The following is a 19910-nucleotide window of genomic DNA, read 5'->3' as shown; positions in this document are numbered from 1 at the left end:
GGCATCATCCTATTTGAACTTGTTTACTTCTTTGTGAAGTGAGAAGATAAGACTGGCCACAGTGGCCAGATGGAGCTGGTGTCTGTTCCACTCAGCTCAATATCATGTTTCTGTAAGTGACCAAAATAAGATGTCCAGGAAAAAGTATAAAAATAGAGCAAACATCTAACAAGAATTCTCTGGAGCATTCTGTCAGCTGCCAAGGATTTGTAGCTGGGGCTCTTCTTCAGTCAGAGAAGTTTTTTGAACAGGGTTGTTGTTAAACTTAGGGCTGATTATCACGAGCTGGGGTTGCAGTAGCTTTTGACTGTCTTTTGACTTGTGTGTTCATTTCCAGAAGCAGAGCTGTGGCAGGGCTGTAGGGTTAATGAGCTGGTGAAGAATGGGGCATGGGATACTGAAGCCCTAATTCCTTTTCCTGGCTTTGTCTCATTAATTGTCAAGAGCAAACCACATGGTGTCTCTGAGCTTCCTTACATTATGGGCGTACTGACCTAGGGATGGCATGAAGCATGGTCTGATATGTTAAAGGATGCCTCATTCAGTGCAGAAATAGATTTGTAAAAGTAGGATTCAGAGTCCATCTGCTCTGTTTCCCTTCCACACAATTACTCTTCTAGGTTACCTCATCTCTCAGGAAAAGGAATACTTCTTCATATTTCTCCAATGTGCATGAATAGCTGTCTCCACTTAAGAAAAAATACTTTAATAGTTAGTTATGATGACAAAACCTCCCAATGTATTAACATTGTCTGGTGTTATCGGTGTATTTCACTGACAATTTTTTCTATCTCTGATAAATAGCTATTAAGAGTTTTACTTCACAGGAATCCAGACAAAAGGCTTTGCAATTATATTTATTCTCCTTTTGCCTATCTACGCACTGAACAAAGTGATTGTCATTGTTTTTATGGATGTTAACTACCGCCCAACCCTTCCCATGTCTTTTTGATTGCTAGCTTTTAGACAACATTCACTTTTGAATTAGAGCTCCATTAATTAAAGCGAAGTAAGGAGCAAATCAGCACACAGACTACAGATGATTAATGTAAACGCAGGTTTAGGTGTGTTAGACCCACATCCTGCCAGGTTAGTTCCAGCCTCAGTAGTCTTCCTAAGCTGTTGTGTGTCAGAAGAGTAGGCTCCTGTGTCTTTCCTTGATGTCTTCCGTGGCAGCACTTGAGATGCTTCCACTGGGCAGAGTTTGCTTGTCCTTCTCCAGACATTTTCTGTGCTTTACCTCCGGTGACTACAACCCATCTGTACCCTGGGGTCTTCCAAGCAAAGCAGTTCAAGGCACTCTGGCATTTTAAATTTTGCATTGTTTTTTAGGAAGTTCACCTTCACCTCCTTTTTTTACTTAGTTTGCTCCCGGTCCCGTGAATAAATTGACAATCTTGTAAAAACAGTGGACATGGAGAAATTTGAGTGGCTGAAAAATGATGCCTATGGTGTAAAGTTTGGGGTTCTTTTATATAAATAACCAAAACCTGCACCATTAATCTCTGTACAGTAAATCTTATTGCTAAAAATGGAGCTGAGACTCTCCAGATTAATTTTAATCTAAATCCTTCTTTGTTAAATTGTTGGGGCAATAAATTTTAAACCTCTTAAAGTTCAGATCTTTGAAAAATGCAAAAGTTGTTGGGTAATTCAGTAATTCAGCATTCCATCTCCACCCAAGCTTGTTGAAACGGCTGCTTTGTTCCCATGAAAAAGAAATGGTAAAGCAGTGGGCAGATATAGCTAAATCCATAAGCTTCTGCAGCGTTGTCCAGGAACGTTGTTTTAGCCAGAGAAAGTGTTTTATGTTATCGTTATTGAAAAGTCTATCAGTACATCTGAACTAATGGACTCGGTTAGTTCACTGAGAAAGGGGACCTTGAAAGGATGCCTTGATCTTGGCCTATATAGAGGTTTGCTGCAGGGAACCACCTAACTCTCCCTGATTATAGGATGGGATGTGTAGACCCCTCCGGTCTCTTTGGCTGGGATACAGCCAAAATATTAAAAAGGGCTGAAAATATTGTCTTAGTACCATACATATTCACAAGTGTGCTGGGTAAACAAGACACACCCTCCTTCTTTCTCATTATTCTTTCTACAACACACCTTTTTGAGGTGCTGTGTTTCCAGTTGTACCTGCTATGTGGTTGTGGACAAAAAACTGCAAAATGGAGACAGTGCAGACTCCATCCCCGAGAAGAAAAATTGCCCCTACGAAGATCGTTCTGCAGTTCCGCTGCTCTTAGATGTCTGTGGGACAGTAAACTGCTAGTGAAATAGGGCCACTTCTGAACAGATCGATAGGCTCAGGCACAGGAGGATTCCATTCTTAGGTGTGATTGTTGGACATGTGAAAAATAAAGAGTTAGCATCCTGCACCCGTGAAGGCCAAGCCAGGCCAGCCTTGATTTTCAGCATCACCTCGCTGCTTCTTCAGTCGTGCTCACTTTCTACAGATGCCTTGGTGGCATGTGGAGGTGGTTTAGCTGGTGAAGGTTGCACTGTTCATCATCATGAGTAATGAGTGTAAAACCAATTAAACCTAGATTTAGCATTTATTTCCAGTTAAACTTCTGACAAGCTTTAGCTCAGGGTGACAGGGCATGCAACAAAAACTTCCTAGCAGAGGAGACAATCTTTGCATGTCATTTTCTTGTTCCCTTCCCATTCCGTTTTCTCCTCTTCAGCTCACTTGCCCTCACCCTCACCGCCTGTGTGGGTGGAGCACAGTATTCCCTCCCCAGCCTGGGCTGGAAGGCAGGAATCTTTTAGGTGACAACAAAGAGCTTCCCGTGACAAAAGCCAAAGCATTTGTGATGTGCTTCTATGCTCTTGCTCAGAGGTAGTGGGAATACCAGTGGATCAGTACAGCAGTGGCAGTGAAGGCTCAGCGGCTCAAGTTGCATCTTGCTGCTGGTTTATGTCCTACATATTGCTGGAACTGTGTAGCCTTTCAGGCTCCTGGTGTCAGTGGCCACTTGTGAGATTTGGTGGATGCAGAGTCAGTGAAACCTGAAGGCTCCCTAAGGACTGTTCTCCAGTCTTTGGATGTGAAAGATCAGAGTTTTTTACGACCTGTGTTTCAGCTGCCTCCTTTGAAGAAACAATGAAGAAGATTTCAGGGCGCATTAAGCCCAGGCAGAGCGTGGTGTTACAGAGGTTCAAGTTCAGGCAGCGGGCACAACTGCCAGGTGAAACTTTTACAGCCTTTGCTTTGGCACTACAAGAATTGGCATCATCCTGTGCTTTTGGCTGCTGGCAGGAAGAGTTGATCCTGGATCAGCTGATTGACAAAGCAGCAGACTGGCGAATTCGGAAGAAGCTTCTGATGGAACTTGATACCTTGACTCTCACCCAGGCAGTGGAGCTGGGATCGCAGATGGAAAGAGTGTTGCAAAAGACTTGCCCTGGGTTTATTTCAGTACTGACAAAACAGTGGGAGAACTGGAGCAACAGTAGTAAAATCTGGAAGATAACAAATGATAATTGCTGTAATCTGTGCTTCTGCCAGGCACAGAAAAAATCCCTGGCCCTCATCACAAAAGATAACCGAGAGATGCAAAATCAATTAATCCCATCTCGTCACAGCCCAGTGTCCTCCACACCAGTTATGAGAAGGCAGCATTTGGTCTGGCAACTGAGGTGTCCTGCCACTTCAAATACAAGACACACGAGAGCCGGGAAATTCCAGGTAGGCTGCTGATTGCAAAGGGACTGGAAAAGAATGACAGAAAACTAAAAGAGGGCACCTAGAACCAGATAATTCAAACTGTGGGTCTGTTGCTTTTACAGAATCCTAACTGTAGACAAAGTTACAGCCCTCCAGGTTATGCTGCAGTACTGCAATACTGAAAGAAAAACCTTTCCCCTCTGGAATGAGGGTATTGGCTGTGTGGTGTCACGTACTATGGCTTTTGGGTTTTAGTCTTTTCTTTTTTTGTCTTTTGGAAGACTTAAATCTTGCATGAAGGCTTTTGGCGAGGTCTTAACAATTATGAAAGTGGTGTCTGTGCTGCTTCTGGTGTCGATGCATTGGCTGGACGCTTCTACTAAAAGACTTGCCAGGGAAATAATGTTATTAATGGAGTTTTGAGCTTGGAACTGGAGAGGGCTGTCTACTGCCTGAAGAAAATCTTCTTAGCACTTTTGTAACACATAGGGACAGAATACATTTCTGTAAGAGCTAAGATTTGTGGAAACCTCTATGGCTCCATAGCCCCTGTGCTTTGGAATATAGTGGCTGTGTGACAAATCATCAGATCTATATAGATGCTTGTAAATAAATAGGATAAATGATAACATATAAGGAGGGGACAGGCAAATAGGCATCATAGATTTGAGTCCATATCTAACCATGGTACCTGTGAAGTGAAATTGAGTAACAGAAGTTCAGCTTCTGATCTGTTCATAGGTCTGATCTGTTCTAGTTTCAACTTCCTACTTTGGTGTTTTATTTTTTTGTTCGGTGGGTTTTGTTTTGTTTTTCATTAAAAGACATATTTCAGCAACATCTTTGTGACATTCACCCTCTACTTGATTTCTCTCTGGCACATTAATGGAACTAGTCATTTGTTTAAGATAATAACAAGAGTGCAAAGAAAGAAAACTATGATAAGCAAACTTGGTGGAGCCCGATCCAAGGAAAGGACACTTGTTAGCAGAAAGGGAAGTAAAATAAGAGAACCCAAAGCACAGTCAATGTGGATTGGGCTCTTCTCAAACAAAGAGTTCATCATTCATCAGAAACAAACTGAAGTGACAGGCTGAGAGAGTTGGAATTGTTCAGCCTGGAGAAGAGAATGTTCTTGGGAGACCTGAGAGTGCCCTCCCACTACTGAACGAGGGCCTTCCAGTACTGAAAGAAAGCTGAGGAAGGACTTTTTACAAGGGCACGTAGTGATGGAATGAGGAGGAATAGCCATTAAATTGGAGGGGGATAATTTAAATTAGACATTAGGAAGAAATTCTTCACGCTGAGGGTGGTGAGGCACTGGTGCAGGCTGCCCAGCAAAGCTGTGGATGTCTCCATCCCTGGTGGTGTCCCAGGCCAGGATGGATGGGGCCTTGAGCATCCTGATCTGGTGGGAGGTGTCCCTGCACATGGCAGGAGGGTTGGAACCAGGTGGGCTTTGACGTCTCTTCCAATGTGAACTGTTCTATGATTTTATGATTCAAAAGAAAAAGAGGAAATAGGGTTTGTGAGTGGTTTGAAGACGTGTTGCTTGTTTTGTCCTTGCTGAATTCTTTGCCATTCAGAATGCAATTTACTTCCTCTCACAGCTGCCCTGTCTTCCCCAAGGCAATTATTTGTGATTAGCTGCCATAGTGTAATTAGGTATGTTTAGGCTGTCCTGAACAATTGAATATTGTACCTCTAATGCCTCTTGTTAGTGCTGATCCTGACAGGTAATGAAAAAATTATTGATGTTAAAAATGTCTGCTGGTCTTTGCACATTCAGCATTGGGGCAAGCGAAAAAGCTGACTAAAGAGAAAGGAACTGTACTGAGAAGTGCTCTGACCCGCAGCAGTGCCAGCAGGATTTTCAAAGACTTGAAAATGTATGATTTGCATCTTTTTGTTTCCTTTAAATGTCACTTGATCTTCATGGTTAAGAACAAAGCTGAGGTCTGTTTTGTTAACTGAAGGTTACATCTTTTGGGATGTTCATGCAATCTGCGTGCCATTTTTCTTGAACTGAACCTTAAGATGGTATCAAATGAAACACAACTTTTGCAAGACATTTTTTTGAGCTGATGAAGGTTCTAAGTCAGCGCTTTGCCAAGGAAAACCACTAGGTAGGAGGTTATAGTTACTGTATTCCTGATTCTTCTGTGATGAAAGCCTGAGTTTGGCTTCAAATGCATATCTCTGTTATAAGTGATACATTTCCAAATCTTTCTGTGTAGTCAGGTTAGCCCTGGCCCTAGCTAGGTGAGAAATAGTGGTATGGATCAAGTGGCTGGATCTTGCTCACCTCTGACTGTATTCCCTGCCACATGGAGTGGGTATTTGCTAATATCTAGGTGGATACACAGAACATTTTGGGATGCTGGGAAGAGCTGAATGACTTGGTATAACCACAACTACTTCTGTCTCCTGCTCATATCCTGCTGCCTTGGATTTTCTTCTGCAGGGATTTTTCCTCCATTCTGCATATTGCCAAGTTGGAGAAACCATATGATTATTTATCGCAGCTTCTTACCTCCAGCCCTCTTTATAACCTTATATCATACCAAACAAGATCCTTCCCACTGAACCAATGAGTGACAGGTTCTTGAAGTTAACACTTTCGAGGAGCAGCAGTTTCTCCTTTTTCTGTTTTTAAAAAAGAAATCACTGCTTCATTGCTAAAGGTTAGGGAAGCCAATATGAACACTTCAGCTGCAATCCTAGAATCTCCCTTGCTCTTGAATAGGTATTACAGTCCAAGGAGCAGTTCCTCCTTCTGAAGATCTAAAGGGATGGAATTTGTGATCTTAGTTAGGGATAGCAGCCCTCTGCCAGTGGAAGATTGTTTGATACACTATCCATTTTCCCATGAGACAGAGGCACAATTCAGATTTTAGTACATATGTGCCTGGATGGATTGTGCCAAAGGACTTAGGATACAGAGATCTTCTGTCCCTTTTGCTGTCATGTTTATCATATTGCAGTTTAGAGACTTGAAATAAAAACCTTAAATTCTAAGGATTAGGCTGTATGTACCATTTTGTAGTGTTAGGTCTTTTCTAGGCTAAGTAATGGGCTTAGTTCTTTCAGTCTTTTCTCATGTGTCGTGCTTTCTAGAATTCTCATCTCTTCAGTGGACATTCTTGGGTGCCTTCTGAGCTCTGCATCTACTACATGGTTGCCTGCAGTTGCAGAGAGCAACACAGGTTGCTTGCAGATCAGATTGCTACACGAGTTCTTTCCTTATGACTGCTTTTCTGTGTCATCCCTGTTACAATGGCCCTGTGTATCATAGTAAAATGACTAAACGAGCATCTACAAGTTAATAATTACTGAAATAGAGGGCTACAAGGAGCCAAAAAAGGTCTTCTCATCTGTTCTTCTTCTGGAGATCAGCTCTACCTGTGTCATTCCTGTCAGATATGTATCTAACATGTACTTAAAGACAGAAGGCGATGGTGCTTCCATGCTATCCCCTAGGCGATCTGTCCCAGTTTTTCATTATCCGTGTTGGTTGTTCATTGCCTTTCTCTAACTTCAGTCTTCTCTGCTTCAATTTAAATCTCTTAAGTCTTCTTTTATCTGTCATACATTTGGAGAGGTGATTACTACCTTGTATCATAGCTAAAGACTGTTTTCACATTGTGTTCTCTCTCTGGACTACACACTGTACTTTCAGTCTTTCCCCACAGCGTGTTCATCCCAGATCATTCTCGTTCTTCTTTTGACTATTTCCACTCACTGCAAGTATCCTGATGCAGGATATATCTCGAGCTTTCTTGAAGGTTTCAGCTAAGGTCTTACCTGTACTAAGCAGGGGTTCCCCATGCCACCGTAACTACTGTATCTATTGTTTTAGCCATGGGTACAGTTGGGAGTGTCAGAAAATCCCTGGAAGTCATTCACAGGAATGAGGCAGGAGCCTTGCAGCAGAAGCACAGTTGGTAGTTACGCTTACTTACCCATGCAGTGAATTAGTACGTCTCATCTAAATCAAATTCAGTGTCATAGAGTGAAGTCATGGCTGGGATAAATAGTTCCTGAGAGTGGGCAGGATCTCAGAGAGAGAGGGGAGCATTTTGGTCACAGATTTATACTACTTTGTGGATCTTGAAATATAAGGCAGGGCTTAGGTGACCTCAATTCCTCTCATGAGTCAGATTTCATTCCCCTGTGGCTAGTCACTTAATCTTGTATTTACATTGCAGCTCTGAGGTCGGGAGGTGTTACTGCTCTTTTACAGAGAAGATACATAGGTGAAATCGGGTATCCAAGGTCAGAGAAAAAGTAAGGCAGTAAGCTGGATTCTGAGTAGCTGCACCAAAACAAGCACCTGAGTCTCTTCCTATGTCCCAGCAGCTGAATGGCTTGTGCCTTCGTGTAATAGTATGTGCTACATCTCAGCTTCTGTCCAAGTCTGAAGCCGTGGCAGACACTCAATAAGAAAGGCTTATTCTTCCTTTCAGGATGTGATCTGGATATAGAAAGGGTTTGAACTTGAGCAGGAGCAGTACACCCTGATCACGCGTATGTCAGCTGCAGATTAGGCCTCATCCTGATATTGTTCTTCTGCCTATAGTGAAGTTGTTAAAATAACTGTAAAGAACCCTTCTACTTTCTGTTATGCGGGAAGTGAAAATGGTGAGCAAAAAACATCTATGCACTGGAACAACTTCATGCAGCTGAATCCATGCTCTCCAATGGCATTCCTAGCTGAGTTTTCTTGGAAGTTGTTATTTTACATAAATTGGCATGCTATTTGTTCTCTTCTAGTTTTAAAAGCCCATTGAGAAGATTTTTCAACCGTTGTGGAGAGAGCAGGAAGGGAATGAGCAAATCATTGGTACTAGAATATCTCATGGTCACAAATAAGGTGTGAGGATGCAAAGTTGTGCTGGATTCTATTCAAGGTATTCTATTCTATTCTACTCAAGAGCAAGACCTGGCCTGTCCTTTTTCCCATGTCTGAAAATCATCCTTCCTATGTTCCTCATTTTACTGCTGACTCCAGACCTGATGCAGTCAGCTTGTAAGAGCTGTCTTTGGTTGCAAAGCCTGAGTTTCTGTTTGTGTAACTTTAGCAAGAGGCCAGAGGCCAGGTTGTTCCCTTCAGGGCAACTGTGTGAGAAGCAGCCACTAAGGATCAGTAGGGGCAGTCAGGGAGGTGAAATCCTCCTGCATTTTATGGAGTGATACAGACCAGGAGTTACTCTGAAGATAAACGACAATGACAAGAAAAGGAGGAAAAAACTTGTCTGAATATGAAAGACCAGGTTGACTTTGTTAGCAAAGGTCTTACTTAAAACTATCAAGAACATGCAGTTAGTAATGGTGAGTCAGAATGAGACATAGGGAAGACTAATAATTTTATTGTTTGTATCCCATGATATTTAAATGAGTGTTCCAGGGAGTCCCATTAAACTCGTCCAAATGATGCAAAATAAAGTACTGTTCTTTTCCTCCATATTTGTACTTTCTTCCTACTTATTTTCTTCCCCTTGATGCCGAGCTCACTTCTGTCTTCTTCTTGAGGCCATTCCTTCTTAAAATACAGTAAGAAAGAGTCTACAGATCTCTTTGGGTGCATTTCTGTTGTCAGCTCTGTGAATCCCCAGCTGATGTATGCACACAACTTCTAGTCATGTCTCGTTCCTTACCACCCTTGAGGTTTTCTTCTCTGTTTACATAACAGTCTGTGTGAGGAGACCTCAACCCTCAGAAGGGCATTAGCCTCAACAGAGAAAAGATAGAAATAATGAGCAGGGGCTGAGATGGTGGAATTCCTGGCTCTGCTGCAAATGTTCTTGTATTGCTTGAGCGAGTCATTTACTCTGGATCTATAAAATGAAGATGGTACTTCCTCCTTGTCCCTATTTCCTTCCCTTTGTCTTACATAATTAGACTGTAAACACTATGGAGCAGACACTCTCACCATATTTATCCAGCACAATTAGGTCATGGGCTTTGCAGCATCTAGGAACTCACCAGTATGATGTGCCAGAGGAAGAGTGTTTAGGGTAATAGTATTGCAACAGGGATGATAAAAAGGAGCAGCATTACCACAGAAATATTAGTTTAAAAATCAAACAACATAATCAAGATGCAGTGGCTGAATGTATCAGGCAGTTTGTGGTGATGTTTTCAGCAACAGGAGGTTTGTATCAGTCATTGTCTTGTGTCTCCCAGGCTTCATGTAGGACCTTTCCTTCAAAGTAGTCATGTAATTAACAGCTTGAATTATAACTGTCTGCAGACAGATGTTTTTGATTACACAAAGAAAGCCTATGCTTCTAAAAATGGTCTGAGTGGTCAATTTAAAAGCCAAACAAGCCACGTATCTCATGACTCTGTGCTTGAATTCCAACTTCATTGCTATCCCATACTTGAGCACCGAATTGCTGATCACTGAAGGATCATCAGTGAATGTCTTGTGGCTGCATGTGCACACAACACTTACGATTTCTTGGACTACTCTTTGTCTTTAATGGAGTCTTTTTGTTTGATAGCTTTCTCCTTTAGAGGATTTTGGCCTGTTTTTAAAGGATTTGTTGTCTTTCTACTCCTTTGATTTAGCTTTCCTTCTATAATTTCACAACGGCCCTCAAGAAAACAGAATGGCTTCTGAAAAAAGAGTTGTATTTATAAAAGGTAAATATGGCTGTGCTAAAGTGTGCTCACAAAAAGGTGATCACAGCAAGTTTACAGCTTCAACTTCACATAATACATATGCCATAGAGAAAGATTAATGATAAAATCTAGGCAGACATCTGTACATTGCCCCCTGTGACTCCGAGGCAAGAGCTTCCCTGCGACCAAGCAAGTTGCATCTCCATTTTAGCACAAAAAGTGTTTTCATTGAGGCTTAGTCCTCTGTTTCATGTGAGAATTCATGTTTCCTGCTTATGTTGTCACCTGCTCACATTGTACGTTCAACATGAACACAGAAACTTCTGGTTTTTTCCTTCTGGGGCAGTGCAGAGCTTTTCTCTGTTTAAAAAAAAGATAGAGGAAGGGTGTGAAGGAGGGAGGAAGAGCATTGACTTGGTACTGTAAGACAAGCAAAACGTATTCCTGTTTTTGTGAAAAAATAATCAGAATTCTAACAATGTGAGTTTTGAAGGCAGATATACAAGAAGTACAGAGAAGCAAGATATTCCCTTTTAAATTTGCCAGCAGAGGGAGTATTGCAATGCAATGAATGCAGGCAGTTTAAAAGAGCAGGGAAGTTGCTAGAGTCTGAATTTTAGCTATTCATGTTCCAAATTTTAGTTGACGTATTATATTGTTTTGTTGCCCTCAAACCCTATCTTTTTATATTTCAGAGCAGTAACGATATTAATTAATGATACAGTTTAAACTTCACATTTTAAGAGTGAACCTACATAGTTAGTGCCTTGGCCAAAATGTAGGATTTCTTTTGGTACTAATAAACTGTCAGGCTTTAGAGTACTTGCAAGAAAAAAATTGATTTTTTTTTTCATAATAATTGTGTCTGATATCGCACTACTGATAACGATGTATTTCTGATGCAAACTGAAGTTCGTGGAAGAAATACAAGACACAGAGAGCCACAAACTTCTCGGGTTTGTGCAATCTTATTGTGCAAATGACATTCTCTTGTGTGTTTATCTCCTACTTAGCACAATAAATCTATATGCCTCTTCGCTGCCCCTCCTCTTCACCTGCTGCGCAGCCCTTGTCTGGCTGGAGCTAAAGCAGGACCGAGGAATTTATTAGTGAGAGCTTGACCTGCATCACGGGAAAAGACTGGAATGCAGCTTGTATTCTTACAGGGAGCGTGTATTTCTCCGTGCAAGCTGAGCCTGACCAGGCATCTCATTGAAACCTCTAGATGGCACCCAGATTATGTGTTGCTATTAGAAACTACTGCACCTTAACCAACACGTTTTACCTTGGCCTCCATTGCTGCTAAGCTGTATGTTGTAATAGGAGTGTTGATATCAAAGGAGGGAGATAATGGTTTTGGCTTTGGGCTATAAAAGTGTTTGCATGTTGGAATTGTCTTGTTGAAAGGAATCAGGGAAGCTGTGTGGAGTGCAGTAGACCCCTTGCTCGAGGCATTTTCCTGCTGATGCAGTCCTGTGCTTATCAAGTGTGATGAGAGAATATCATGGTAAGGCTGCAGATTTTCCTCTGGGGGCAGGTTATGGAGCTGCAACATTGAAGAGCTCACCAAACAGAAACAGAACGTGGTCACTCAAGCTGGCAAAACAGGAAAAGGTCCTGACTTTTTGGCAGCTATGATGCTGTTATGATATTTAGATATTATACTGGCTCTGTGCATTGTTTTGCTGTTGGTTTCAACTCCTCCTCCCTCTTGCCTTCATCTCACACTGCCACCCTGAGTGACAGTAGCTGCCAGAGACTTATGCAGTCACTCACTCAGTCCTGCTGATGCTGGTTTTGGTTATCCATTTGGAGGCTTTTGAATGAAGGCACTAAATACAGCTAGAGAAAGACGTGTCTGCAGAGGATGTTTGTATCTTGTTTCCTCATGCCATTGGTTGCTTGAGTAGTGCAAGTTCTCACAAACCAACAGAACTGGCTTTGAGATCTCTTTCAGCAAAAAGTAACTGTCCTGTTTGAAATAATAAAAAGCTTGTCCATCTCTTGGGGAAAAGGGAGATAAATTTTTTAGTGACTTCATTTATGAACGGTTCTGTATACAAAAATGTTACGGCTTGAAGGATGGAGTGCCCTGCAAAGAGTGCTGATGCTGTGTATAGATGGGTTGTGAAGCTACTCTGTGACTGAATTGATAAAGGACTTCGTGCCAAAGTTACTGTAGGATGCCTGTGCGTATCTTCACCAACTGAAGCAAGAACCTCCTGCAACCTCCTTGTACTTTTCTCATCCATCTGTGCATCTTGTTTCCTCTTGTGCAATCCTGACGCAAATTTTTGTGCTCTGCATCAAAACCTGAATATGTTTTGCAAGTAGAATGTCATCTTTCAGAGGTTATAGAGCACTACCCTCACTACCTGCAGGGAGTGTCGTTTCTAGTGTTTCTCGGAGTGCCTCTCAAACTGCTGTTTGTGCACAGAGCACAAAGGTTCAGAACCACTGCTGACAACAGCATCGCTTCTCAGCAATCCTTATCAAGGTGCAGTGCTATATCTGCTCTGATTCACACTCCTTTGTTGTTTATAAACATCTGTGGCGTACATACTGTCTGCTAAAATGACAGACAATTAAGAGTAAGTGTTTTCTAATGTCTTTAGATCTACTTCTCACTCATAAGGCGTAACAAGTTTTGTTTTTACAAGGAAGTAGTAGAGAATAAAGGCTTTGCTAGCGTGCCCTCTTTTCCTTTTTCATTCCCTATCTTCCATTACTCATGATGAAGACAATTTAAGAAAGGGGTTGGGTAGGTCTATTTGATCAGGAAGATAATTTGAGGCCTTAGGGACTCTATGTGGCTACATTACGTGATGTATTCTTTTTAGTTTCCAACCTGCATTTCTGCTGGGTCATTTTTCAAGCCCCAGTAGAGCAGTACAGAGGGATTCTGGGCAGGTTGTGGCTCCTGCACTGTGCCTTCCTCTCCAAAGTCCTTTCCCAATGGTAGCTTTTTTGAGGGGCTGGTTGTGCCTGCATTAATTTAAGAGCCTTACTCAAGCTCTGTGCTTCTATGCAAATCCTAAAAAACACAGTTCTGGATGTGGGGGAGTGCTCTACCAAACAATTTTATGTTTTCCTTCAGAGAACAAAACTTTACATGCAAATTCATTTGCCACACAATCTAAGCCCATGACTCCTTGTACCATGTATAATTCGACCTCTGACTGGCATCCAACTTGCTTTAGGGATTTCCGGACATGCTTTGCATTTATTTAAATATGTAAGAGGCTAGGAAAGTTGAGACCATTAATTCTAAGTCTGTATCTTTTGCACAAATCTGTTTGAAGGGCTTTTTCTTTATAGCTCTGCAGTGACTGAGGTAGTGTGACTGGTTCCCCAGGACGAAGCTGTGCTCCGTTGTTGCCATGAATCACTTTTGAACTCTGCGATAGAACATCTCATGAAGGGAACACTTTTTATGCTGCCTTTGCCTTAAATCCAAGAACATAATTTACTTCATGAAAAGCTATTTCTGTGACTGTTTTTCTGGAAAGACTTTGTGGTCTTAGATCTCCCCAGGCATTTCCAACCCTGCAAATGTCCAAGTTTCTAGAAGTACCATTACCTTAAGCAACCTTACCAGGCTAACTGGAGACACCAAGGCTTAGCAGGATGTTGAGGCCAGACTCCTCTCTCACTTCAAGGCTGTCCCTTCTACAGCAGAGGTGTATCACAGGTGCAGAAGGAGATACTGGGTATTTCAAATGTTTCTGCCCTATGACCATTGGTTTTTACTCTGTGCCCTCAGTTCAGGATCTCTATAATCACTCTAACAGTTCTGCGACCAGCATTTTTCAAAGCTGTGTAGGCCACATAAGTCCCTACTTGGTTGTAGAAAAAGCTCAGCTTTTCACAGCTCTCATTGCAGAAGAAGGTTGAATTCCATGCTACCATGTTAGGGTACCTCAAATTTTTACCGTTTAGATAGCATGAAGATTTAAGAATTTCAAACCCAGTCATTATCCCTGCGAAGGGACAGCTGGCTTGCTCTTGTTTTATTTTAGCCTCATCACATTGTGAACCAAAGACACTGTCCCTGGGAAAATATGGGAATACAATATCTAAGAAGCTCACAATTGTTGCAATTATAATCTCTTACATGTGAGAAAATTACACAAATACTGAACCTGATCAAGAGAAAAAATTGTATGTGGCTTCCCCACCAAATAAAACATTTTCACAAGGTAGGAGTGGCTGCGCCCCTGGGAGCAGAGGACACATGAGTGTTGGCAGCCCTCAATTAGGGGCAAACTTGGAGGGAAGGTATCTTATGTCATGGAGGTAAAGGCCTTCACATATGAAACTCAAAAGTTTTATTTTTTCCAGTGACATTATGTTGATGTGATTATACATGGCTTGCAATAATAGCAAGAAAGATCAGGAACCTCAATTTCGTCCTGATTTCTTGGCGCCCTTCAGAGACAGTCAAGTGACACAAGAGAAAAGCAGGGAGGGGAAGCTTGCTTTGTTTTTACTATTGTCTGTGAAGTTCAAAAGCCTTGTTTCAGAAGTAGTTTTTAAATTTCATTCCAGGCTTTTGTCTTCCAGCTCTTTATCTGCTTTGAGATTGAAGAGATGTTTAAACACACAATTCTGCCCATGGCTGCTGAGGGTTTTCTCAAGAACCCTTCCTAGGAAAGGGCAGTAAGTTGACTTTCGAAAATCTTAATGTAATCTCATGGAAATGAAAGACATGAGGACTGTTTTCTGATCAGCAGCCCAGCTAAAGATCACTGCGATATGGTTACTCAGTTCTCAAGCCCATTTTTGTCTGCTCTGCGAGAACAATGCTACTTCAAAGAACCTGCCCACTGTAAACTTTCCCCCTTCTGCTCCAACTGAGTCCTTTAGGCTCAATTTTTACAGGAAAAAAATCCCCATAAAACACAAAGAGAAGTATTCCCGTGAATCCTAACAAAATACACCACAGGCTGAGAGGAAATTAAACTATATATGACTGGTGATCAGAGCAAAGGCCTGGCCTCCCAAGGGCACTGAGAAGTCAAAGACCCACAGAAGAAGGGAAAAATGGCAACATCTGCATGTGGTTTGCCTTGTTAGGACTTCTTCCCTTGTCATCGCGTGGAGTTCAGTGGGCTCATAAATTTCAGATTTACTGGATGTCAGCTCCAGGCCTTCTTAGTGTGTTAGGCAGAGGGCTTTGACAGACAGAGCAGGAACTGAAGCTTCTGTGTCCTCTCCTTCCTCAGACATGACCCATCCCAGAGTACATCTTGTAGAGTAGACCCTGCCAGGCTGATCCTGATGCCATCTCTTCCCTCTAACAGCACTGAGGGCACACGTTCAGTCCTGGGCTTCAGCCAGGAATGCTGGTTGACATTAATTGGTGCCCTTCATACTTAGAATTTCTTTCATCATTTCCCACAAGGTATGCAGGCAATTGTGGGGCCTCTGCTTCTGATTTAATGGCATAATGAGTCTAGAGAAGGCCACAAAGATGAACTGAGGGCTAGAACACTTCCCGTATGACCACAGGCTGAGAGAGTTGGGGTTGTGAAGCCTGGAAAAGAGAAGGCTCCAGGGAGACCTCATAGCAGCCTTCCAGTCCTGAAAGGGTCTACAGGAAAGCTGGCGAGGGGCTCTTGATCAGGGAGTGCAGGGATAGGACCAAGGGGGAATGGTTTTAAGCTGAAAGAGGGTAAATTGAGACAAGATCTTAGGAAGAAATGTTTTCCTGTGAGGGTGGGGAGGCCCTGGCACAGGTTGCCCAGAGCAGTGGTGGCTGCCCCATCCCTGGAGGGATCAAGGCCAACATCAAGGCCAGGTTGGATGGGACTTTGAGTAACCTGATCCAGTGGGAGGTGTCCCTGCCCATGGCAGGGGGTGGGACTGGATAGATTGAGGTCCCTTCCAACCCAAACCGTTCCATGATTCCATGATTCTATGGTAATACATAATGTGATTCTATGATAATAAACCCATTAAACCCCAAATTTTTAATTCGGGGGGGGGGGGGGGGGGAAGGGGCACAGTTCAAATATCCTGACATAGCTATGTTTGGAATGAAGATGGACTGTAAGGGATCTCTGCTCTAATTTTTTTGTAATTTAATTCATAATTACCCTTGGGGTCAGTTGGGTATCTTCATTACATTGTTCCTACTTGCCTGAACAGTGTTTATCTTAGTGTATTGCCATCTGTAAATTTGTGTTCAGAACACTGTGGAAGAGGCTGTTACCGCTGAACAGCTGCTGCTGTACTCAGTGCTGCGCGCGCCAACTGCTCACGGTTTGTGCTGCTCAACCATTGTGTGAAATGCTGGTCTGTGCTGCTTTAATGCTGGTCATTTCTGTCCCGGGGACAGTGGGGTTTGACATTTTCAAAGAACCTCAATTACATGTATCACTGATTGCACACAGTAAAGGACACACAGCTCTGCTGTTTATGCAACTCATGTTGCAGTTATAGGGCAATTCAGTCAGGTTCAATGGCGTGAAAGTGATTTCTGCACTTTGTTTTAAGCACTGAATCCTCCCCCTACTTCCATCATTCAATTTATATTTTCCTTCTTCTGTCAAGAGAAAATATCAGTCTTCTTATCGAGAACCTCTTTTGGAAATAACCCTGGTGCTTTCCCTTTCCGCATTTTCCCTCTGCATTTTGGAGTTTAGAATGAGAAATAGTGTGACACGTCCTTTGCTGTGGACTCACACTTCCTCTGTGACAAAGCATGGTGGTGAAGGTGTCAAACAACTCAGGCTGAGCAGCCTTGTGTTCCAGTTTGACGGCTGGCATTTACTTGTGGGGTTCTTTTAGAAATGTCTTTCATTGTTTATTATCTCAGTTTTCAGATTTTGAAATGTGCTGATCATCGTTGTGATGATTGTTATCAAAACCTGGTTGAAGAGGCATCCAGCATTAGGGTTAAGGCTGCCATTTATATTTATATAGCTTCTCCTAGTTGATACAGATGGACTGAGGCTGCAGTCAGCTAAATGTCTTTGTCGGGCACATTTATAAACTTCTGACAATGGCTGTACCTGAAGCTGACAGACGGCAAGTACTATTTTTACCTCAGGAAAGCTTGCTATGATCTCATTTTCTGCTTTAAACTCAAGAAATATCTAGACATTTTTCAGATGGTTGAAGAAAAGTCTGAGGCTCTCCCAGGACAGTCGTATGGGACAAAGACATTTCCTAATATTGGCAGTGTGGTTTTAATCTTTCTCTTCTCAGTCACTGATTTGGATATGCTCTGATAACTGATATGTGTAGTGCTCCTGTTAGAAGCTTTCTGCAACATGAGATCAAAGACTTCTTTCACTTTCGGTTCAGGCTTTGGTATGGGAAACATGCAGTTATGCAAGTGCAAAGCTGTTCTGCCTATATTTATGGCACACCCCCGTAAGCTGGACAGCAATGGTTATTTATCAAGTTTCTGGCATAAAGCTCCTCCTCAGATTTGAAGATGGGTTCATTAGAGTTTTTAGATCTACTGGCAAGGGAAAATTTCCATTCGATGTATTTGAGTGTGAAATGTGTCTTAGTATTTGGCTATGAAAGATATGCCAAAAAGTCAAATTTTGGCCTCTGCATAATAATATATTAAAAATGAGAAATAAAAAGTAAGAAACAGAAAGACCTCAGGTCCCTCAATAAGTAGAACATCAAATATAACTTCCAAAGACGTCAGTGTGTATTAAATTGTGTTCCTAAGTCCCTTTTCTAATAAAAAATCATGCTACCCTGTTGCTGTGGGAGATCATCACTAAATCATTCTTATCTGTTTATTCATAGACCCCAGAGCCAGCTGAAAACTACATCAGTGAAGGAGAGTTTGAAGATGATCTCAGTTCTACCCCAAGCATGATAGAGCTGGAGATACGTGGATCCAGCCAAGAAACAGATGAAGATTATTTCGAGACCTTGTCGCATCAGAGTGGATCTTTGTCAGATGTAAAAACTGAGCCTTATGAGAGTGTATCAGACACAGAATCTGTTTCCAGTGATGTAACTGGGGAAACTTGCTTGGATTCAAACTGCCTTGTTACTGAAAGAAAGAATCTGTGCTGTAGTCTTCCTAAAGCAAAGGCAGGAACGACCCTCCAGGAACTTAAGTGCTCAAGGCAACCCGAATTCACCCAGCGGGTGCAGTTAGAGGTGTCTTCCAAAACAAAAGAAGCACCAAGCAAACCTGAATTTTACATACAAACTGCAAAGTCAGAAGGTGAAGAGCTGAGTGATGAAGAGCTAACATTAACTAGTGAAATTTTCAGCAGAGAGAACCGAGTCTGTGAAGAGGGCGTTATAGCACAGAGAAATAACAGGTTTGCAGCAATATTGCAAAATAAAGCACAGTTTGAAAGCAGTAAAGTGCAGACGTGTACCAGCTCAATACCTACAGAAGATGATGTGACAAGACAGAAGGAACATCCTGCAGGATTAAGCATTGCTTGTTTCAGAGGAAGCTCAGAAAGTTGTTTGGTTTTTCCTGAGGCCCAGCCATTTTCCTTGCAGTCAGATGCAGCATCAAGCTGTAGTTTGCCTAATCTTCCTTTTGAAACAAATGGACCTGACTGTAGAAGTTACACTGAGGTGTCTGACTATAAGCATGAATTAGATGCTATGTCCAGGATAAAATGCAGCAGGAGGAACTCGGTTGACAGTCGGGAAATTACAGGTAAAAAGATCAAACGTGGAAGTACAGAGATGGTGTTGGCATCAGATTCACTCTTTTGCCAGAGCTGCTTCAAATCAAACTCTCAGCCACCACTCACAAGATCAGAGATTACGGAAAGTAAAACATGGCACAGTCTCCCTGAAAATATCAGTGCTCAAAGCAAGAGAGAACATGTGGGGAACTGTATTCATCAGACAGACAAATTTAGATGGTCATGTTCAAGAATACATCTTCAAGGGCTGGATTTTGAATACGCTTGGAGAAACTTAGGAAGGCTACCTGTAAGCCCTGAAAAGGCAATAAAAATAGAGGGCAAATTTGGCATAAAAAGATCTCTTCTTAATACTGACATAGACTCAAAAGAGTGTCAGCTTTCTCAGCCAGCAGGCTTCCCCCAGTGCATTGATTTTCACTCTAAGCCAGAGACATGTGGCCTTAGCCCAGAATCAGAAAGTACATATGCTGATAGTTTATCTTCTACACACACTGATGCTTGTGAGTGCAATCTGAAACAAAAGAAGACTTCATCTGCTCTGGACTGTGAGCCAGTGATTATAAATGCTGAAGAACTTATAAAACATGGCCAGTACAAAGCTGAAAGAGATCTGGAAGCAGACAGAATCCTTTGTGATACCGATGTTGAATCTGGCATTGGTAACACAGAGAACCTAGAAGCTTGTCATGTAGGTTTTCCTACTGTTGTGGAAAACCGAGATTGTGATTGTTCTGTAAACTGTGTTTCCACTGGTGGAATACAGCAGAAGAGTTTGGAGGAGAATGGTCTTGAATCTGAACTGTCAGGTGTGGAGATAATGGTAGGGGAAAAATGGGTAGATGGTTCTTCCAACCTTGACTTCAGTTGGAAAGTTCTGGAAACCACTTTGCAGCCAGGTAGTAACACTGAGGCAAACCACAAAGAGACAATGCAGAAAAATGCAAGTTGCAAAATCG

At 42.2% G+C, this 19910-nt stretch overlaps 1 protein-coding gene across 1 annotated transcript in view; it reads left to right on the top strand.

The window, feature by feature from the left end:
- LOC138724725 (uncharacterized) overlaps positions 1 to 19910 on the top strand; it is a 92273-nt gene that overhangs the window by 72299 nt on the left and 64 nt on the right. Inside the window, exon 2 of the mRNA XM_069864943.1 lies at positions 18077 to 19910. Coding sequence (XP_069721044.1) covers positions 18077 to 19910 — 1834 coding nt within the window. The remainder of the gene's footprint in view (positions 1 to 18076) is intronic.

This window comes from Phaenicophaeus curvirostris, chromosome 10 (genome assembly GCF_032191515.1).
Source record: "Phaenicophaeus curvirostris isolate KB17595 chromosome 10, BPBGC_Pcur_1.0, whole genome shotgun sequence".
NCBI classification, from domain to species: Eukaryota; Metazoa; Chordata; class Aves; order Cuculiformes; family Cuculidae; genus Phaenicophaeus; species Phaenicophaeus curvirostris.
This window is presented reverse-complemented; position numbering and strand designations above follow the sequence as displayed.